This window comes from Paroedura picta, chromosome 7 (assembly GCF_049243985.1).
Source record: "Paroedura picta isolate Pp20150507F chromosome 7, Ppicta_v3.0, whole genome shotgun sequence".
Classification (NCBI taxonomy): domain Eukaryota; kingdom Metazoa; phylum Chordata; class Lepidosauria; order Squamata; family Gekkonidae; genus Paroedura; species Paroedura picta.
Window position 1 is genome coordinate 13528539 of NC_135375.1, and position 23197 is coordinate 13551735.

A 23197-nucleotide genomic window follows, 5' to 3' on the forward strand; every position below is an offset into this window, starting at 1 on the left:
AGGGAGCATGTGAAGGGTGGGCGCTACTCAAACAAGAGCTATTGCATGCTCAATCAATGACTATTCCAGAAAGACTAAAATACTGCAGGAGCTCTAAGAAGCCTATTTGGATGAACAGAGAACTTCAAGAGGAACTAAGAAAGAAAAGGAAAATGTTCAGGAAATGGAGGGAAGGACAGAGCTCTAAAGAAGAGTACCTACAGGTTACTAGGCACTGTAGATCAATCATCAGAAAGGCCAAAGCTGAGAGTGAGCTAAGATTGGCCAGGGAAGCCCATTGTAACAAGAAAAGATTTTTCAGTTACGTGAGGAGCAAACGTAAAGTAAAGGAGGCAATAGGCCCGCTGTTGGGTGCGGATGGACAAACTCTAACGAAAGATGCAGAGAAAGCAGAAAGGCTTAGTGCCTATTTTACATCTGTTTTTTCCCACAGGTCTAAGTGTTTAGGCACATCTAGAGATGGCTGTAGCCAAAGGATAGTGTCTGGGTGGCAGGTTAACATGGATAGAGAGGTGGTCGAGAGGCATTTAGCTGCACTGGATGAGTTCAAATCCCCTGGTCCAGATGAAATGCACCCGAGAGTACTCAAAGAACTTTCCAGAGAACTTGCACAGCCCTTGTCCATCATCTTCGGAACCTCTTTAAGGACTGGAGATGTCCCGGAGGACTGGAAAAGAGCAAACGTTATTCCGATCTTCAAAAAAGGGAGGAAGGATGACCCGGGAAACTACAGACCAGTGAGTCTGACCTCTGTTGTGGGGAAGATAATGGAGCAGATATTAAAGGGAGCGATCTGCAAACATCTGGAGGACAATTTGGTGATCCAAGGAAGTCAGCATGGATTTGTCTCCAACAGGTCCTGCCAGACCAACCTAGTTTCCTTTTTTGACCAAGTAACAGGTTTGCTGGATCGGGGAAATTTGGTTGATGTCATTTACTTGGATTTTAGTAAAGCTTTTGACAAGGTTCCCCATGATGTTCTGATGGATAAGTTGAAGGACTGCAATCTGGATTTTCAGATCGTTAGGTGGATAGGGAATTGGTTAGAGAACCGCATTCAAAGAGTTGTTGTCAATGGTGTTTCATCAGACTGGAGAGAGGTGAGTAGCGGGGTACCTCAGGGTTCGGTGCTCGGCCCGGTACTTTTTAACATATTTATTAATGATCTAGATGAGGGGGTGGAGGGACTACTCATCAAGTTTGCAGATGACACCAAATTGGGAGGACTGGCAAATACTCCGGAAGATAGAGACAGAGTTCAACGAGATCTGAACACAATGGAAAAATGGGCAAATGAGAACAAGATGCAATTTAATAAAGATAAGTGTAAAGTTCTGCATCTGGGTCAGAAAAATGAAAAGCATGCCTACTGGATGGGGGATATGCTTCTAGGTAGCACTGTGTGTGAACGAGACCTTGGGGTACTTGTGGATTGTAAACTAAACATGAGCAGGCAGTGTGATGCAGCGGTAAAAAAGGCAAATGCCATTTTGGGCTGTATCAACAGAGGCATCACATCAAAATCACAAGATGTCATAGTCCCATTGTATACGGCACTGGTCAGACCACACCTGGAGTACTGTGTGCAGTTCTGGAGGCCTCACTTCAAGAAGGACATCGATAAAATTGAAAGGGTACAGAGGAGAGCGACGAAGATGATCTGGGGCCAAGGGACCAAGCCCTATGAAGATAGGTTGAGGGACTTGGGAATGTTCAGCCTGGAGAAAAGGAGGTTGAGAGGGGACATGATAGCCCTCTTTAAGTATTTGAAAGGTTGTCACTTGGAGGAGGGCAGGATGCTGTTTCTGCTGGCTGCAGAGGAAAGGACACGCAGTAATGGGTTTAAACTTCAAGTACAACGATATAGGCTAGATATCAGGAAAAAGTTTTTCTCAGTCAGAGTCGTTCAGCAGTGGAATAGGCTGCCTAAGGAGGTGGTGAGTGCCCCCTCACTGGAAGTCTTCAAGCAAAGGTTGGATACACACTTTTCTTGGATGCTTTAGGATGCTTAGGGCTAATCCTGCGTTGAGCAGGGGGTTGGACTAGATGGCCTGTATGGCCCCTTCCAACTCTATGATTCTATGATTCTATGATTCTATGATTCTATAATGAATGAATGAATGAATGAATGAATGAATGAATGAATGAATGAATGAATGAATGAATGAAACACAGCAGATAACTCAGGGATCATAAGGCCAGCCTTCCTGGGCCAGGACACTAGTCATTCCTAAGGTCTCTTGATAGCTCACAAGCACAGAAGCCACGGATCCCCAGCGTGGAGCATGTGGGTGTCACAGTCCCCACTGACACATTTCCTGAGACTCACCAAGTGTTTTAAGAAAGGCTTTTGCCCCATAGGGCTTCTAATTGACCTCTGGAGAACTGGTGGGCTCCACAGACCAGAAGGCACCCTGTTAAACAGAGCTTCTGCCTGAAATGTGGAAGAGCCACTATCTGAATCTCCAAGTAGGAAAGGTGGTACATGCTAGGGTAGACGTCTATGAGCATTAAAAGAGAAATTGCCGTATTCTTTCACCCAACAAATGCAAAAGTTTGAGATGGTGGTTTCAAAAAGGTCTGGAAATGACGCCATTGTCTTTTGTAGGACTGTGTTCTCAGCCACAAGGCCACCTAATTTGTTTGCCACCAGTGAGAAATCTGCTGAAACTCAGCCCCACACTGAGATGGCTTACAGATTCAGGATGACAGAACCTGCTCTAGATGAATGAATCTGATGATCTATTGACCATACTTAGGGAGAAGCTGTAGGACGTACAAGAGGATAAAGAAGGCACTGCTTCCTACCCCAAAGGAGGAAGGTTGGGAGTGGGAACTGAAGCAGGCAGGCAGCTGCATTGCCAGCCAGGACTCCGATAAGCACCATTCCTTCAGGTAAGCTCCTATTATCAAATTACATTTTCAGATTTCCATTTTTGCCTTGGGGCACCTCTCTGTGTGAACAGCTTCATTAAGCCGGTCCTCCAAGGAGTGGCAGAACAATTGCTTCTACACGTGTGGCTCGCGCAGGAGAAATAAGGGCAGCTAATGCTTTTCGAGTCTGAAAATGCACAAGCCTCCCCTTCAAGAAAGGAACAACACAAAGAAAGGGTGAAATCCTCAGTATAGGAAGCAACCGGGCAACCCAGAACTCAGTTTGCTGGTATGCATCGTGCACGAGATAGAGAAAAACCTTTCTCCCTTTCTCACAATATAAGAACTTGTAGGAACTCGGTGGAATTAATGAGCAGTCGGCTTAGAACAGGTAAAAAGAAGGACTTCCTCACCCAAAGAGTAATTCGTTCAAGGAATCCACTGCCACACGAAGAGATGGTGGCTACAAGCAGAGGCAGCTTCAAGACAAGGTTGGATAAACATAGCAGAGGTCCATGAGTGGCTCTTAGCCACAAGATATAGATGGAGCACTCTGTTTCGGGCAGGGATGCTCTGTACTCTTGGTGTTTGAGGGGGGCGATAGTGGGAGGGCTTCTGGAATTCTGGTCCCGCTGATGAATCTCCTGATGGCACTTGGGTTTTGGCCACTGTGTGACATGGAATGCTGGGCTGGATGGGCCATTGGCCTGACCCAACATGGCTTCTTTTATGTTCTTAAGAGCAGAGGTCCACAAGTAGCTATTAGCCACAAGGTACAGATGGAGCATTGGGGCAGAGATGCTCTGCATTCTTGGTGCTTGGGAGGTAAAAGCGGGAAGACTTCTGGAGTTCTGGCCCCACAGGTGGACCTCCTGATGGGCCCCGGGTTTTGGCCACTGTATGTCACAGAATGTTGGACTGGATGGGCCACTGGCCTGATCCAACACAGCTACTCTTACGTTCTTATGTGATATGCCTCGGCACCCATTATAGGAAAAGATAGTTTTAGGTGGGCACCCATGTTGGTCTGCAGTAAAAGAGCCAGAGTCAAGTCCACCTTAGAAACCAACAAGATTTTCGAGGTATCAGCTTTCAATTGTCAAAGATCCCTTTGTCAGATACAAGTTAACAAAAATGTCAAATTGTCAGAAATGATAGGGTAGCTTTGACTCTTGAAGGCTTATACTCCCTGCACCCTCTGTGTCTCTACAGTACTATTGGACTTGAAGCTATCTCTTCTACCGTAGGAAAAGATAAGACTATTCTTAAAAGGCTGTGTCATTAGGGACCAAAGAAAAAGTATCAAGACAAGCTGCAGTCAGGGTTTTTGAGAAATTATTTCAGAAGCTTCTTGCATTTCTCAAAGCAAAGATATTTCCCGGCCACAGGGATTTTCAATACAATACTCGTACCTTTCGAAAGGTTTTTCGGACAAACATTCCTCGTGTGAAAGCCTGGATTGTGACAGTGGCTCCTCGGATCATCTGGTACGCTCGCCGAATCCTCAACATTCGATATTGTTTCTGGAAAACTATGGCTGCTTTCGTTTTTCGCAGACGGTCAGCCAATCTGTTAAACAGCAAAGGAAGTCAAGACTCAGGAACCCAGTCCAACCGAAATCAAGGAAACCACTGATGGCCCCTTTCCAAAACTTGCTTTGTCAACCTCCTTGTAAAGGTCAGTTCTCACATGAATCTGTCTCATACTGAACCAGTTCCTTGGTCCATCAAGGGCCGATTGGCAGCAGCTCTTCAGCAAATGTCTTTCCCATTACCTCACACCTGGTCCTTCAAAGTTGGGATACTGAGGATTGAACCTGGGACCTTCTACATGCCAAGCAGAGGCTCTTCCACTGAGCCACTGCCACTGCCCCTCGTTAGCATTACGTGTTTGGTCCATTCTGCTGGTCTATTTCATGTGTAGTTAGAAATGTGTTGTTTTTAAATTATGATGACTACTAGAGGCCAAGCCCGTTGCATTCAGGAATACAACGGGTGCTAGATTAGGGAGGTGGGGTGGAAGAACTCTGTGGACAGCCTCCCCCTCCCCCCAAGACCTGGAAAGGCTGCAGGCAGCTGTTAGGGAACTCCCCGGCAAGAGCAGCTCTCACACAGCAGGGATCGGCAGCCTCCGAGCCTCAGAAGGAAGTGGAAGGAGGGGGGGATGGTCAGGGGTAGGGGATGGAAGGTGATTGGCTGGCCGCTGGACAGACAGGCAAGCCGGAAGGAGGAAGCACTCAGGGGTGGGACAGTTGTGGGTGTTAATGGCAATTAAGCCATGAGACACACTTCTCCTCCAAGGCCTGACCAGAAATATGAAGTGGAACATATGTTTTTAACATGCTGAATTAGTGCACTTTATGTAATAAATATTTATACAATTTAAAAAAAATTATTTTTGTAGCTCAACCATTGGGTTCCTAACTTTTCTGGTTAGCTTGGATTTCCCTTTTTGGTTTTGCATTGTGTTGTGAGGCTAGAACATTAAGTAGTTAAGCAGTGCACCAATAAAGTACACAAAATACAAATGAAGAAAACCAACATGGGAGTTTCTCCATGAACTTTCTGAACTCAGATGTCTGGGGGGGGGGCAGGGGAGGCAGGAATTTAAATGATTGTTCTGAGCAAGTTCAGCACAGAGATTTTGTCCCGATACTCCAAAAATCTCGGTGGTCTCCTAGGATGCTACTGGGCTCAAATCTAGTTGTTCTACTGTTGACCGACATCATTACTCTCCGAAAACAGATTATTTCCCCCATTTCTCGTCATGCTCTGCTCTTAAATTTTGGAACTCCTCTTCAGGGTTGGACCTCATCTTCACGGTTAGCTATTCCAGTCCCTCCAGCACCAACAGCCAGCAAAGCACAGCGTAACTACGGGTTACGGGAGATCCAGCACGGCAGTGGCAAATTGATTTGACATTTAAAGAAACATCCATTGGTTTAGCCACATCTAGAAGCATGACCCCAGGCAGTTCCTATGCGGCACTTCATCTGGGATATAGTTTCTATTCTCATGCACCCTTGACAATATAGAGCCGTAACTTGGGGGGGATTTACAACCGACTCATTACCCTCTCTCTGTCTCAGTAAATATTTATAAAACTGCAAGTTTTTAAAGACAGTGAAGCTCACTTCAATGGATTTTATTATCTGCCCTTCACTCAGAGCATTCATGAGGAAAAATCTTGCAAAAATCTTGCAAAAATTTGTCTTTCCAATGTTCTATGGAGTTTGATCCCTGTGGGCAGCCCATTTTCTTCATATTGATGAAGACTGGAGTCTTTCACAAAAAAAAGAACCAACCAGAATGACTTGAAATAAGAATCAAAGAGAAGCCATGTAGATTCGGCAATGGTCCATCCAGTATGACACACTCCAAGGGCCATCTCCTAGATCCCCGTCAACTATGCGACACAAGAGGGTTTAATCTACGCAGGCAACAGGACAGCACTATACAAAAGACTTCACCAGGTTACTTGGGTAAATTATTGGGGTCTGCGTCCTGTACCACTGTGCACTGTTTACTGTGGGTTGGGTCCCGTTGTGTAATTTTGCATCACTTAATGTATCATGAACACTATGGATAGGTGATTTGGTTTAGATAAAGCTGAAAAGTACCCAGATCAATGCTGATTTAGGCATTTTCAGTTGTATATGAGCCGAATTGCCCATCCCTGCACTTTAAACTGGCCAAATCAGTGGCATCTGAGTCATGATTCGGTGACTCGGAACCAGTGATTGGTGATTCAGACGTTTCGCATTCTGCCAAATCGATTCAGACTGAATCCGAAAACTACTGGATTGTTTTTCTGTGCACAAGCCTAAGTTAACACATGCCTTGTTTCAGTTCTGTTATTTTAGACTCCTGGTTGGTTCTACAACTCAAATCCTATTGCCTTATCTATTGAATGTCTCATCTTGTCGATTGCATTGACTCACACTGTGTAATTTGCCTTGAGTCCCAATGAGGACTATTAATTACATAAATAAGATTATTCAAACCAAGCAGCTCCATGGCTGGTGGTCAAGTCTCCTTCCGTGCCTGGCTCAATACTTACCTGCGAGCCAGGTGTCCTCGGGTGTGCCTCTGGATTCGGATGGCCGCCTCCCGCGTCCTCCTGTACTTCAGCTTCTGCAACCAGCCACGCACGGTTTTCTGTATCATGATGGTGGCGCTGCGGAACTTGTCCGCCCGCAATTTCTCCAGGTAGGCCACCTGGCCCGCGCGGAAGAAGATCTTGGTGCGCCCAAACTGGAACTTGTCGGGGTCCTGATCAAAAGCAGAAAAGGAAGCAAGGGGTAAGATAGAAGCATGTGAATTCTGTTGCTACCTTCCTGCCTCAATAGAACTCCAATTCCCAGAAATCCACGGGAAGAAGGAATGGCTGTTAAACCAGTTTGTTGTGAAGAAAGGATATCAGCTTGGGCTCTAATAGGATGAGAGAAAAATGAAGTACAGATATGAGAGAGATGCTGTCAGAGGATTTAGCAGGATTTAGCCGAGTTAAAAAAGGTTCTTTCAGAGAAAGAGAGAGAAATAGCCCTCATGGCCACAGTAGGCTCCTACATTGTTACTATTGTTCACTGTCTTATTTATTATAGTGGTTTTTTGTATCGCCGTTTAAAAAGCTGTTAGCTACCCTGGGACACAAGTGAGGGATGGGATAGAAATCATCAAATAATATAAATCAATAAATAACAAAAAATACTGAATCAATGCTAATTGGGGTACTTTTCAGGCCTGAGCTAAACCACCCATCCCTAGCATTTAAATGGTCCGAATCAACTGTGGCCAAATCTTAATTTGGCAATTTGGCCCTGATTTGGCCTGAGGAGGCAGGGGAAGAGAGTGCCTGCCAAACAGCTGATAATGACAGGTGTACCGCTCACTCCCTTTAAATCAGCTGTTTGGTGGGTATGTCCTTCCCTCCCCTTCTCAGGCAGTGGAGACACTCTTTGCTACCAGGGAAGGGGGGGGGGGGAGGAAGCATGTGCACAAAAAACCCTGAAACTTTTCAGACTCATCTGATTTGATTCAGTTGAATTCAAATTGATTCAGCTGAATCCAAAAAAATGAAATTCAGATTTGGCCCAAAATGATTCTGGCTGAATCCAAAATGTTTTAATGTGTGCACATGCCGAATGGCCAGCTTTCATTCATTAGTTTCTCATTCTTTATTCGTTATTATTGGATTTATTAAATTAATATTATTGGACTGATTGATTGATTGATTGATTGATTGATTGATTGATTGAATGAATGAATGAATGAATGAATGAATGAATGAATGAATGAATGAATGAATCTGCTGACCAGAACTATATTCTGCAACATTTCTCTCATATCTGGACTCTCATGTCAAATCTGGGAGGGGGGGGAGTGATGGAAGAGCTTACAATAGTAGGTAGCTTTTGAATACAAAAGCCATACACAGAGGAGTGCACAGGAGGGGGGGGGGGACACACCCTCATTCCAGCGCACCTTTATCAAGTTCTCCAGCACAGTTTTACAAATTGCCTTCTTGTCTGCCTTTTTGGAGAGGTCACTTTTCTTCATAAGGACTCGGTACCTGTTGAAGAAGTCATGGTAGGTCCACCTGAAGAAAAAACACACTGTTATTTATTCTTGCGAGCTCCAGATGCTGGGGTGAGGGGGACAAGACAAACAGGAGTTCCACACACAACAAGCCTGAGGTTTCTGCTACTGGAGATATTTATTTACTGCACTCAGTATCACGCTCTTAGGACTAGGCAGAACTCTGCTATATTAACCAAAATATCCCAGGTTTTAACTGAGAAGGCCAAGTTCCAAGTGGCAAGGTCTGAATTCAAGGGTGCCAAGCCTGAGTTTCAGGCTACAGGCCAAACCAAGCAGAATTCACCGAACAGTATGGATCCCTTGAGACTGAATTCTTGCAAAATAACAATAATGATCATGGTTGCTTTCAAGACACAACCAACTCCCAGTGGCCCTGAGAACATGGGTTTTCAAGGCATGCGATGCACAGAGGTGGTTTGTCATTGCTTGCCTCAGCACGGCAACCTTGGCATCCCATGGGGATCTCCCTTCCATGCAGTGAGCATTGTAACCCCCACTTAGCTGCCGAGCTTAGATGAGCTTGGGCCAAGAGGGGCTACTCAGGCTGTGTGTTAAAGGATCTTACATGCCTATCAAAGTTCCGTCAAGTCACAACTTGTCCTATGGTGACACCAGCAAGGGGGTTTCAAGGCAAGAGATGAGCAGAGGCGGTTTGCCTGTTTCCTTCCCCTGCATCTTCTTTTACGGTCTCCCACCCGTGTACGAATCCAGAGCCAACCCTACTTTGCTTCTGGGATACAATGAGATTGGGCTATGCAAGGTTGGTAAAACACGCTTACAATGATCTCTGGAATGCCACAGCACATGGGGCAATTTCACGAACATGTGAGCCGAGACACCTGCGGACTTCATGTGCATCAGCACAATGTGTGGCAGGCACGTATATTTGTATTCTGCTTTGTGCATAATTAGCAGGAAACTCTGATTGGCCACAGTTGGCCACTGCAGTTACACACAGCAGGACACATACAGAAATGTTCATTTTTGATGTGTTAATATTCTAGGGAACAGGGTTGCTAGACTTCATATAGTGTCTGGAAACCTCCCAGCATTGCAACTGGTTTCCTGGGAACAGAAATCAGATCCCGGAGAAAATGGGTGCTTTGCAAGGTAGACTCTAGAAACAAATACAGCTCTTGATGGGTAGCAGCTTCCCGCGCACCCCCAAAATGCTCGCCATCTTGCACTGTGGTTCCTTACCCCGTGACTCCGCACGTTCTGCCACACTCTGCCCACAGCTAGCCGAATTCTGCCACTCGGCATCTGCCCGGCTTTTGCCTCTCCACTTAGCTTATTTTGGAAATCAAGTGCCAGCGACCCGAGAAATTAAGGCACTTTGTCGTTGCTCAAATAGTACCAAGTGGCTCTTTTCCAGCCAGGCGTGCAGAGTCAGGGGAAAAGAGGCTTGCCGATTTATTCAGCCATTAAACCCCAAATGCAAACAAATGATGTGGAATGCACCGGACTTAATGCTTCGGTCGAGGTGCGTTTCCAAGTCTGTGGGCACATAAATCAGGATGATGTGGCTTTCTAATCATGCCCCTGTTGAGAGGACAGTGCCCCTTTCCCATCGGATGCGTCTAAACCTGGGAAAGACGGCCGCTCCCCTGGACTTTTTTTGTTCAACCCTCAGATGCTGGCTTAATCTTTAAATTAAATCATTGGGTAATGATCTGGGGGTGCCACTGAGCGACTGGTGGCCTCAGCCAAGCTATAATTCGAGGAGCCGACAAACTGTATTTTACTGCTCGGAAGAGGCATCCTCCTGACACCGGATGGAGATTTAGGGCCTGCAGAGTGGATTCTCAAAATTGGCTCACTGTCTGCCAAGTTCCAACCTGCCGCAAATTGAAACCCACTGAGTTATGGACCCCTCAAAGGAGCCTTTTAAGCTGTCCTGGGGAAGTTCCGGGGCCTGCCAACGGCTGCAATAATTAAACACATGCTCAGTTTAAAAAAAAAACAGAAACACGTGTGTGGCAGGAGGGAGAGCGAATCTCCAAATTCCTGCAGGGCTGCTGGAACGTGGACGAGGCAATGCATCTGTGCACAGCCTTTTGCAAGAGCTGGAACAAACAGTCTGGCAAAAGCCGAAAAATTAATTGCATTCTGCCTTCTTTGCTAGGTATGCTAAGTGGACTTTTCACCCTTCTGTTAAACAACAATGGCACTAGCATCTTGCAAAAAGGAACTTTGAGGAAGGAGCAATGCACATCCGGCAGCTTCCAATTCGTGTTGCAACGACTGCCTTCTCGTCCCGCAGACTCTGGCTGCTGTCAGGAATGTCCTCCCTGAACAATGCCCAAGCCATGTGCACGAGGGATTATGTGGCCGACTGCTCACGAGAAGCCTAGCTCCCTGAATCACAATTTTTGTTCTTGCATGGGCAGAGTCTAACGCTTGCAATGAAAAGCCATAAACGATCCTAAAGGCAGCTGTCTTGTAATTGTAACTTTCTGAAAATTAGTTTGGCCTTGAGCCTCAGGTTTTCCAGTTATTTGATTTCTTTTTACAAGATGTTACAAGGAAGGGAGAGACACAGGCTATGGAGAATGGCTACCACAAGAGGATAATCCGCTGGGCCTGCTAGCAAGTTACAGAAGGACAGAATCATAGAGTTGGAAGGGGCCTCCTAAGTCATCTAGTCTATGACTATGCAGGACAGTCACATCCCAATCGCTCATCCACTGTAACCTGCCACCAGCTTGAACCTTCACAGAATAAGCCTCTCCGTCAGATGGCTCTCCAGCCTCTGTTTAAAAATTTCCACAGATGGAGAACCCTCCACCTCCCGAAGAAGCCTGTTCCACTGAGAAACCGCTCTAACTGTCAGGAACTTCTTCTGGATGTTTAAACGGAATTTCTTTGGAATTAATTTCATCCCATTGGTTCTGGTCTATCCTTCTGGGGCAAGAGAGAACAACTCTGCTCCATCCTCTACATGGCAGCCTTTTAAACACTTGAAGATGGTTATCAGATCCCTTCTCAGTCAGCTCCTCTCCAGGCTAAACAGACCAAGCTCCCCCAACCTTTCCTCATACGTCTTGGTCTCCAAACCCCTCACCATCTTTGTTGCCCTCCCCTGGACATGCTCCAGTTTGACTACATCCCTCTTCAACTGGGGTGCCCAAAACTGAACACAGGACTCCAAGTGAGGCCGAACCAGAGCAGAATAAAAAGGAAGAGGTCAGCTGGGTCAGACCAAAGGCCCATCCAGTCCAGCATCCTGGCTCACACAGTAGCCAGCCAGCTGCCTCTAGAACAGGGGTGGCCAAACTGTGGGTCTCCAGATGTCCATGGACTACAATTCCCATGAGCCCTTGCCACAGTTTGGCCAATCCTGCTGTAGGAAGATCATAAGCAGGATAACTGTAATAGCATCCTCTAGCCTGTCCCCCCAGAAAATGATATAAGTGAGGCATCCTGCTTCTCATACTGGAGGGAGTAGAAATCCATCATAACTCAGTCATTGAGAGCCTCAGCCTCCATTAAACTATCCGCTCCCCTTTTAAAGCCTTTCAGGTTGGCAGTTGTGATGGACTGTAGTTTTTAAAAGCTTAGAAGTGATATACAAACAGCTAAAGGACTGTGAAGGGTTAATTTTTTATGGAAGCAGAGAGGGAGAGATCTGTTTGGTTAGCATCAGCTGGGCAGAGAAAGGATTGAGAGCTGAATCCTGAAGAGACAGATTTCTGCATTGACTGAAGAAGTTTGACTTTAACCACAGCTGAGAGCGGTTTAACACAAAGAACCGGGGGAAAGTTGGCAAGGAAATTTGGAGATCTATTGGAGACTCCCATATGGGCCATAGAAAATGGATAGGTCTTTTCGAGAAAGAAGAAAATTCCATACTCAGTCAATTAAGGAGTTATCTCTGAAGAATGTGGAGATCCCTGGTCTGGTTTCCCTTGGAGACCTTAAGAGGCAGGGAAAATTTCAAAGACAAGTGCTGGTGTTTCAAGACAGAGGATTTTGGCACTGAAAAGAGTGTACTGACCTCATGGAAACTGAAAGCATCAGTGAATATGCAAAGAAAGCATGCTGGACTGTTTGGAGGAAACAGTGAAACTAAAGCCTCTCAACATTAAAAGCATAAGAACTAAAGTCTGTAGTTGTACTAGATCTACCTCTGAAATTCTCAGCCCCTGATTACACCAGACCTCTCTCCTCTATGTTAAATAAAATACTTTGTTATTTGTGAATTTCAAAATGTCTCAAGTGCCATTTATGTAGTTCAAATTAAAGTGGGCTCCAGATCCTTCCCTCAGCTTCCTGGCCTGAGTCAACAGTCAACATATTATACTGTGACAGGGTGGGACAGCCATAGTTCTTCAGCAAAGGAGAAAACAGGCATCTAAGGTGGCTCAGTCAGTAATGGAAAGAAAATTGAGGGAAAACCTTGTCTTTGAGGGAAGGGAGTGCACAGCGCCATCATCATGTGTCAGAGAGTTGAACAATTTAACTGTGTGCTGTGGGAAGAAGCACTTCCTTCCTGAACCTCTCACTCTTTCATAGAAAGTCACTGAGACTGTTTATCAGTCAGATCAGAGACAAATTGACTTTGATAGACCACTGTGTAAAAACGTAAAGGTATCCCCTGTGCAAGCACTGAGTCATGTCTGACCCTTGGGGTGACGCCCTCCAGCGTTTTCATGGCAGACTCAATACGGGGTGGTTTGCCAGTGCCTTCCCCAGTCATTACCGTTTACCCCCCAGCAAGCAAGCTGGGTACTCATTTTACCGACCTTGGAAGGATGGAAGGCTGAGTCAACCTTGAGCCGGCTGCTGGGATCGAACTCCCAACCTCATGGGCAGACAGCTTCAGACAGCATGTCGCTGCCTTACCACTCTGCGCCACAAGACCACTGTGTAGGACTGCTTTATATATTCATTGTGGGATAAAATGAGGCAAAAGGGATAAAAGAGGGCACAGAGTTTGTGATCTAACCATTACCATGAAATTCTTCTGTACAGGGAGGAGGGTGGATATTCCATCTGGCCCCACCTCCTTTAACAGCCATTTTGGGGCCTGCACTCATAGACCCCTCCCAAATTCCAGAGGTGCCCAAAGGTTCAAAAGAGTTGGAGACCCGTGTTTCACAGTGGATGGCTCAAATTTCTCCCTGCTTCAGTGCCCACTAGTGGCAGTAATTACAAAGCAGGCTTGTTCTTATTAAAAGTAGACAAGCTTTCTGGTCCAACCCAATATAAGATCTAGAGGGGAAATGTGGGAGGATGGCCTAGAGTAATTAGGCTGATCCAGCGTTGAGTACGGGGTTGGACTAGATGGCCTGTATGGCCTCTTCCAACTCTACGATTCTATGAGTCTAGAAGACTTTAATGCATAATGCCTGCCAAACCTCCAACTTTTAACTAAAGCCATTTATCCTTTTTAAAGCAAAACAAAGAAAGCTGATTGGTAGCAATTTATGGATTTGTGGATCCTGCTTCCCTGGAAGAGACACCGAGGCAGCCGAAGTTGCATTATGAAAAATCATTCTGGAGAGAGGGGAGCTGGTGGGAAACATTTCAATTATGTATGTGCAAGGTCTGTAAAGTTTAGCAGCTGCGATTTTCACGCCAAACCAGTACGAGGCTACAGCATCCGACAGACAGCTCAGATAAACGAAGGAGTGAGAAGTCGAAAACGTTGGAGTGAGACCCAAATCACCCGTGGCCAGATGAAGTTATGAGTTAGCCGAGGTGAGCCGGGAGCCACTTAGGGCAGGCTGGCAACTTCAGGATCCTGCCATTACCTTTTTGGGTAAGGCTGAAAGGGCTTCCTGTGGAAGCACAATGAATTTCTACTCCTGTAGCACAAAGCATGCCTCTTTGAGAGAGCCAGTTTGGTGTAGTGGTTAGGAGTGCGGACTTGTAATCTGGCATGCCAGGTTCGATTCTGCGCTCCCCCACATGCAGCCAGCTGGGTGACCTTGGGCTCACCACAGCACTGATAAAGCTGTTCTGACCGGGCAGTGATATCAGGGCTCTCTCAGCCTCACCCACCCCACAGGGGGTCTGTTGTGGGGAGAGGAATGGGAAGGCGACTGTAAGCCGCTTTGAGCCTCCTTCGGGTAGGGAAAAGCGGCATATAAGAACCAACTCTTCTTCTTCTTCTTCTCTCTAAACTCCCCCCCCCCAAAAAAATTGAGAATGAGATTAATTTTTAAAATTAACAAGACTAGTGATTCAATATGGGGTAGCGTTCAAAAAGCGCTGTGCATATATGGTTAGATGCATAGGCGTTTCAACGGCAAAGGATGCATTAAAAAGAATTAGCAGGCGTCGTGGGACCTTTAAAGAATGAAGGAAGGGGATTGGCTGCCTGGCTTGATTGACAGGTGGAAGAGAGTCGCATATAAACCGCATTGCTCTCTTCCGCCATTTCCAGCAGGCGATGTGGAGGGTAAGAAGCAAGAAAAGGTGGCAGAGAAGAGCGAGACAGAAAAAAGGCGAGGAGGGCCCAGGAGGCACAATTATTTTTAGCGCTACACCAACATAATGGTGAAACGCTATTTTTACAGATGTGCCGAAATGCCCTAAGTGTCCCTCCACTTGGAGACCCATAAAGAGCCTCCTTTTATGCTACCGGCACAATTAGGGCAGCACCCCTGCTGCACCCCTTCTCCCCTCGGGCCGGGGTGCCCAGGCAGGTGCCAAATGTATAACAACATTAAAATATAACAGTACCTTTTTGTCTTTGCCGTGAACCTATTCTCTTTGATATTGGGAGTGGACTCCTCCCACCTTTTTTCATCACGCGTATAACCCTGGCTAACTGCGCTGAAACGTTTTTAACCAGCTGCAACCATTCGCTTCCTATTCCTCACAGATCTTTCCCAGTGTACTTGAATGCCTCAGCAAGGATAGTCACACAGCTGGCTGCAGGAGGGGACGAGAGCAGAGGGAACCGCAGGGATTTTATGAACCAAAAGGACCTTGTCTCTCAGATGAATCCTCCTAGGAATGACAGAACTGTATCGCTTACCGGCAAAAGAGTACATGAGGTTTTACCTCCTCTTTTTTTAAGAAGTGGGATTCAAACTAAGCTGGCACAGGCCCTTAATTCTGGCTTTTCGGCACTCCCAGATAAATCTGTTTCACTCACCTCTTATGTTTTTTTGAGACTCCGTGGTGCAGTTCCTCCCTGCCCTTCAAACAGAGAGGCATTCAGCCTCTCTAATCATTGCCGATCAAAACTGACTGCTTAAGTAGGAGCTTCCCTAATCTAAAAAGGAGATCTTTATGTAACTACCTAACAGGCTTACCAAGGCCACGCTGGTGACAAGAGATCCTCTGTCACCAGGAACATCCGGCTGCTTCTCTGCTGGGCAGTGGGGGGGGGGGATGGTGGAGGCCTGAGGGGAGAACCTCAGCAGCGTCCCAACATGATGACATCACTTTCTGTGAACCCAAATGTGACATCAGCATGTCGCCCATGACCAGGGGGCATGTGGGCAAAAACTCCATTTTTAAATAAGAAAAGTTTTTGCCCGAGTTTTTGAGTGTCATGGTGACATGAAATATTTTAAAGAGTTTTATTCAAGGTATGAGCTTTTGTGTGCACGCATTGTATCTGAGGAAGTGAGCGTGTACACGGAAGCTCACCCCTTGAATGAAACTTAGCTGGTCTTAAAGGCACTCTAAATTTGTTCTTCTCCTTCAAACCAGCACGGCTACCCATTTGAATCTACCTGAGTAAATGTTTCTGGGCAAAACTCTATGGTTAGAAGCATATTCTGCCAGAGTTTTGCCCAAAAGCCAGAACGTTGCCCCCCGACATCTCTGATGTGCCAGTAACGCTTCCAGGTGACATCAGCCCGTCACGTCATTCCTCCCTGCTCCTGGGAAGTGACCCACATCCCCCGCCAGTAGCAACGAAGAAGCTGGCAATCCTGACCATATGTTATATTGATGTCATTGCATTGTTGTAACCAGAGGCATAAATATAATTGTGGGCAAATGTAAGTTTACCTTTTTTATTGCAATATACTTCTTATTTACTGCACTCAGTATCACGCTGCCATTAATGGGCAAAACTGTCCTGCATTAACCAAACATGCCAACAGTTAAGGTGTGTGGCTACAACAAACAAAACAGATGCAAAAGCCTTTTTTTAAAGTCTTAGAAGAAGAAGAAGAAGAAGAAGAAGAAGAAGAAGAAGAAGAAGAAGAAGAGGAAGAAGAAGAAGAAGAAGAAGAAGAAGAAGAAGAAGAAGAAGAGTTGGTTCTTATATGCCGCTTTTCCCTACTCGAAGGAGGATCAAAGCAGCTTACAGTCGCCTTCCCTTTCCTCTCCCCACAACAGACACCCTGTGGGGTGGGTGAGGCTGAGAGAGCCCTGATATCACTGCTCGGTCAGAACAGCTTTATCACTGCTGTGGCGAGCCCAAGGTCACCCAGCTGGTTGCATGTGGGGGAGTACAGAATCGAACCCGGCATGCCAGATTAGAAGTCCGCACTCCTACCCACTACACCAAACGGGCTCTCTTAGGTGAACAGGTCAGTGTTCCCAGAGACGAGCCGCAATCAATTGGCCCCACATTTGCTATGGTTATGGAAACAACGGGGAAAAATTACCACCCCCACCATGATTTGTTTCCGAGCATCCTAAAAGGCATCCCACTAGCCACACCGGGATTCCTAACGCTGACGAGACGGATGCCGGCCCGAAAAAGCGAAAGCAGGGAAAGGTTACGAGGTCACAAGACCTAACTGGTTACTTTCTTGCTCGGGACAGATTCGTTTTCCGTGCCGGCGGGGTTCCTAGAAAGAAAGCTAATTGATTCCGGAATGCTTTTGAGAAGAACGCCTGAAACAAGGTGACTGTGATTGATCCGGGGGCTACTTCTTGGAGACCGCGCGAATTCGTCATGGTGCATTCTAACAATGAATTTACTCCTCTGCTTCCGTGCAGTGAATCAAACTGAATGATGCGTGTTCAACTTCCATTACAATGAGCCCCACTGTCCCGCGAGATAATAAATCTATGGTCAAGCACAGTCCTGTGCCCCAGAGGCGAAGCCGTTTCCTTGCCGAATCTAAGAAGTTCGATTGGTGCGTCACTGAAGAAGAATGAACAATCCCGCTGGAGACTTCGAAAGGCCACCAGCCCCCTTGGGGAGACCATTGTGAGAAATGCCACCAGCAGAAGACTATGCTTTGGAAACCTGCGCCAATTTTGTTGCAGCTTCTCCTTCCTTTGCAGGAGGCTGCATTTTTATCTAGTCGTGAGCAAGGCCTCCAGATTTGCTATTTCCATCTCATGCACGCAAAAAACGGCATTGCCTGTTGGGAATACCCCTCTGCTATGGCGAAACTGTAATTTTGTACAAGGGTTGGATTTCCTGGCGGCTTAAAACTCAGTCTAGCACAGTGGTTCTCAACCTGGAGGTTGAAACCCTTTTGGGGGGTCGAACGACCTTTTCACAGGGGTTGTGGCAGGGCAAGCAGCTTGGCCGGTGGAGCACCATCCACACAACAGCCTTGTAGGGTAGATCGAGATAGAGCGTTCGTCTGTCCGGAGCAGCAGAAAAGAGCGAGATGGGCATGGTGGGACAAGAGGCAGAACTGAACTGAGAAACCCCGGAGGAAAAACAATTTATTTACAATCATGAACAATGGATCTTCACTCCATTGGTCAGTTTTGGTTTAATTCCTGTGAAAGAACGCTTGCATAATTTTATGGTTGGGGGTCACCACAACAGGAAGAACTGTATTAAAGGGTCGCGGCATTAGGAAGGTTGAGAACCACTGGTCCAGCAGAAGGACAGAGCATCTCCCAAAGAGCTTGTTGTCTTCTTACAATATGGAACGGCTTCATCTCCAACAAACCCCTAACCAGCTTGAGGTTGCTTATCATGGCTCCCTATTGCAGAAACAATGCTGGGCTTTAGGCTGAAAAGACTGGAACTATTGCACATCACTCTCTATGCGGGATGCCTGAACATCCTCCAGTTCAACTTGTACCCTGTTTGCTGCTTGCGAACAGAGACTTGATATTTTTGGTGAACGATCTGATGGACCGATCAGTCTGGACTGCATTTGCCTTTTTAGTGGCGCATCACACTGTCTGCTCACATTTAGCTTTCCATAGTTCGTCCTTCTGGGTCTCTACGGTTCTACTGGACTCAAAGCAACCTATCCAAAAAGCAAACACACAATTTTATGCACCCCAAAACAGAAGCTGCATAATCCCTTTGCTCACTGAACTTTGACAAAGTGTCCAAAAAAAGTAAATAAGCTGGCATATTATCACTGTTGTCCCGGTAAAATATTTTCCGTGACCTTCTCACTGAGCACGATGCAGCTACAAAAGCCCAGCCTGCTGAAAACCCCAAAGGAAACGCTGTACAAAAGGCAAGTCGGAAGAAGTTTTGAGAGCTGCATGGGATGTTCTTGTTAAAGGACGTCCCTATTCATGTCACCTTGGGCTCCTTGAAGGAACGGCAAGGATGAAAAGACTGGCAAATGGAGAGATAATTTAATAGACTCCTTCACTCTCATCTTTCCCCCCTGCCCAAAAATAGGCACAAGCCCTTAAACATTTGCTTTCTGTGGCCACTTAACTCAGCAAATGCTGTTTATCTATGCAAAGCGAGTTTCCCATTACACAAAATTGAAAGCCAGGGCAACCTCACAAAAGCTCAAAAGCCACAGTGAATAAATCCATTTATTTCTCCGCTTTCCCCACCGCCGGGATCATACGTTGACTTTAAAGACCCTCGACCAAATTAGCTTACACAGGAAATTCCATTTCAGCCCAGAGATTAGTCAGTATCGCAACGTTTTTCGCGGTGTGATATAAAACCCAAATGGTCTTCGCAGCTCCCACTATCTGCCATCGGAAATGATTAAAAAGCTGGCAGGACCCAAAGCGGCTATCTAGCGGAAAGGGGTCAGAAGATACAGCGGAATGTACACGAGCACAAGAAATATTACACAAGCGGCACGGAAGACTGCAAGGTCGAGGCGGAACGCTCTGCTGAAGCGGTCAGCTGGACTGAGGAACAAAGGACAGGCTGACGATTCTGTGTAGTTCAGCTGGGTCAAAAAGGGGGAAACGACTCCGCTCAACGTATTTTATTTATAAACCCACTCTTCTTCAGAGACAGCTGGGTAGAAAGCTGAAGAGGCAGTTTGGTGTGGAGAGCCAGTTTGGTGTAGTGGTTAGGAGTGCGGACTTCTAATCTGGCATGCCAGGTTCGATTCTGCGCTCCTCCACATGCAACCAGCTGGGTGAACTTGGGCTCGCCACAGCACTGATAAAACTGTTCTGACCGAGCAGTGATATCAGGGCTCTCTCAGCCTCACCCACCCCACAGGGTGTCTCTTGTGGGGAGAGGAATGGGAAGGCGACTGTAAGCCGCTTTGAGCCTCCTTCGGGTAGGGAAAAGCGGCATACAAGAACCAACTCTTCTTCTTCTTCAGTAATCTCAGGGCTCTCTCAGCCTCACCTCCCTCACAGGGTGTCTGTTGTGGGGAGAGGAAAGGGAAGACGAATGTAAGCCACTTTGAGACTCCTTCGGGTAGGGAAAAGCGGCATATAAGTACCAACTCTTCTTCAGTAATCTCAGGGCTCTCTCAGTCTCACCCACCTCACAGGGCATCTGTTGTGGGGAGAGGAAAGAGAAGGCAATTGGAAGCCACTTTGAGACTCCTTTCGGTAGAGAAAAGCGGCATATAAGAACCAACTCTTCTTCTTCTTCAGTAATCTCAGGGCTCACTCAGCCTCACCTCCCTCACAGGGTGTCTGTTGTGGGGAGAGGAAAGGGAAGGCGAATGTAAGCCACTTTGAGACTCCTTTCGGTAGAGAAAAGCGGCATATAAGAACCAACTCTTCTTCTTCTTCAGTAATCTCAGGGCTCTCTCAGCCTTACCCACCTAACAGGGTGTCTGTTGTGGGGAGAGGAAAGGGAAGGCGAATGTAAGCCACTTTGAGACTCCTTCGGGTAGGGAAAAGCGGCATATAAGAACCAACTCTTCTTCTTCTTCTGAACACTTCATAGCAAAGGCAGTAAGCAATGCAGTACAGCAGTGCTCAGTCCTACATCTGGTATTTTTTTACATGTTGGTTAATTATATGGAATTGGAAGTAGGGTTGTACATAGGGTTGGGCGCTTTGCCGTCCGAAGCAGCCAGTGCTGTGGCGCAAGGGGGAGGGGAAGTCCATGCGCTGGTGCTCCAGCGGGCGCACACATGCAGGCGCAGAGCCTCCCCTCTCCCTCACACCCCGGTGCTGGCTGCTTTGGGCGTGAATGGATGCTTCGGACACCGAAGCACCCAACCCTAGTTGGGAGTAAGTAGTGACATGGCTATGTTTGTGGATGACACTCAATTGTTCAGGGTGGTGAGAACCAAGGAGGGCTGTGAGGTGCCCCCAAAGGGATTTGTCAAAGCTGGAGGAGTGGGCGTCATTGGGGCAAATGAGGTTCAATGTGGGGAAGGGCAAAGTTATGCCAACTGGAGCCCAAAATCCTAACTAAATATACATGTGATGGGGTCCACACTGGCAGTAACCGACCAGGGGAGAGATCTTGGAGTTGTCGTAGAGCAGGGGTATTCAACCTGTGGTCCTCCAGATGTTCATGGACTACAATTCCCATGAGCCCCTGCCAGCATTTGCTGGGAGGGGCTCATGGGAATTGTAGTCCATGAACATCTGGAGGACCACAGGTTGATTACCCCTGTCGTAGAGGACTCCCTGAAAATATGAACTCAGTGTGTGACTGCAATTTGAAAAGGCAAATGCTGTGCTGGGGGATCATTTAGGACGAGAATTGAAAACAAAGCAGCCAGTATAGCCCTGTATAAATCTATGGTGCTGCCTCCTTTGGAATACTGTGTACAGGTTTGGTTGTTGTTGTTAGTTGCGAAGTCATGTCCGACCCATCGCGACCCCATGGACAATGATCCTCCAGGCCTTCCTGTCCTCTACCATTCCCCAGAGTCCAGGTTTGGTTACTGCACCTCAAAAAAGATATTATAGCACTGAAAAAAAGGTACAGGAAAGGGAAACTCAAATGATTATGGGGATGGAACACCTTTCCTATGAAGACAGGTTCAAGAAGTCGGGGCTCTTTAGCTTGGAGAAATGATGCTTGAACGGTGACATGTCAAAGGTTTGCAAAATTTTGCATGGGATTCAGAAGGTAGAGAAAAAAGGACTTTTCTCCAGTTCTCACCAGACAAGAAATTGTGGGCACAAGGAAATCCATGAGCTGTAGGTTAGAACAGATCAAAAGAAGCACTTGTTCACTCAAAGAATAATTAACCTGTGGAATTCACTGCCACAGGAATTTGTGGCAGCCACAAGCATAAACTGATTCAAGGGGGGACTGGATAAACATATGGTTCATCAGTGGCTCTTAGCCACAACTTATTGATGGAGCACTCCGTCTGGGACAGTGATGCTCTGTATTCTTGGAGCTTGGGGGGAGCAGAGGGCAGGTTTGTGGAATTCTGGTCCCACGGGTGAACCTCCTGATGGCCCCTCGGGTTTGGCCAAAGTTTGACAGATTGGGCCTTTAGCCTGATTCAACAAGGCCCCTCTCATCATGTTCTTAACACTGGCCAAGCAAAAAGGATTCCGGAAATAAGAAACAGCAGGCATTCAATTCATCTGTTACTGATGCCACAAACACAAATTAAATTATAATTCAATTTGATTTACAAACGCAAACCAGAAGGGCCCTTGTCCACTGGTGTTGCATGCTGTTTTCCACAAGTACAGGGTTTTTTTTCTGGAACATCCCTTCCCCACTTTCACACCAGTGGCCTGAAGTGGTACAGTCCAGGGAAATCTTTTGTCCTTATTTTGCTGGCTGCAAAAAGTGGCCCCGAATTACCCATCAGCCATATGCTGAATTTAATTGATGCAGAATTTGCCCACAGGAAGCCTCTCCCAGTGATTAAATCAGAGCTTTCATCCTCACAGGCCCCGTCAAGATTAAAGCACCACATTTTTCCTGATCTTTTGACAGGTGGACATAAATATTATATACAGGCCTTCCGACTGCTTCTGAGGTCGCTTTAAATAGTAATAGCAAAGCCATTAAAAAACCGAGAATCACAAATCCATATAAGAAAAAGTACGATTTTCTATTAGGATCTACTGAATTTTTATCATAAGGGATGAGGAAGAAGCGCCAGCCAACCTCAAGAATCCCAAAGAGTGCCATAGAATCATAGAGTTGGAAGGGGCCATGCAGGCCATCTAGTCCAACCCCTGCTCAACGCAGGATCAGCCCTAAGCATCCTAAAGCATCCAAGAAAAGTGTGTATCCAACCTTTGCTTGAAGACTGCCAGTGAGGGGGAGCTCACCACCTCCTTAGGCAGCCTATTCCACTGCTGAACTACTCTGACTGTGAAAATTTTTTTCCTGATATCTAGCCTATATCGTTGTATAGGCCATGAGCACATCTTAGATACCATGGCACTCAGACGCATGAGCTTTACCTGTGCAGACTGCAAACAGGAAACCAAGAGACAGCACCAACTGGTTTTGGCTAAAAGAGCAACTAAATTTTTCCAGTTGTCCTCCAGTGCTGCAAAAATGTCTTAGATATCACAGCCTGTGTTCAGTTGTTATAGCTGTAATGTAGAGCTGACCTGCACACATTCGGATGTCACATGCAGCGGTCTTCCCAGGACTCTACCAGTGCCTTGCTGGATCAGACCAGGGGTCCATCTAGTCTAGCATCCTGTCTCATGCAGTGGCCAAC

The 23197-nt window shown here is 46.6% G+C and overlaps 1 protein-coding gene across 7 annotated transcripts in view; it reads right to left on the reverse strand.

The window, feature by feature from the left end:
- The window catches only part of MYO5B (myosin VB), a 296164-nt gene that overhangs the window by 66762 nt on the left and 206205 nt on the right, over nt 1–23197 (reverse strand). For all 7 annotated transcript variants that reach the window (XM_077346770.1, XM_077346774.1, XM_077346771.1 and 4 more), the window contains exons 18-20: nt 8358–8472; nt 6934–7145; nt 4287–4443 (exon numbers count right to left, since the gene is read on the reverse strand). In XM_077346770.1, coding sequence (XP_077202885.1) covers nt 4287–4443; nt 6934–7145; nt 8358–8472 — 484 coding nt within the window. The remainder of the gene's footprint in view (nt 1–4286; nt 4444–6933; nt 7146–8357; nt 8473–23197) is intronic.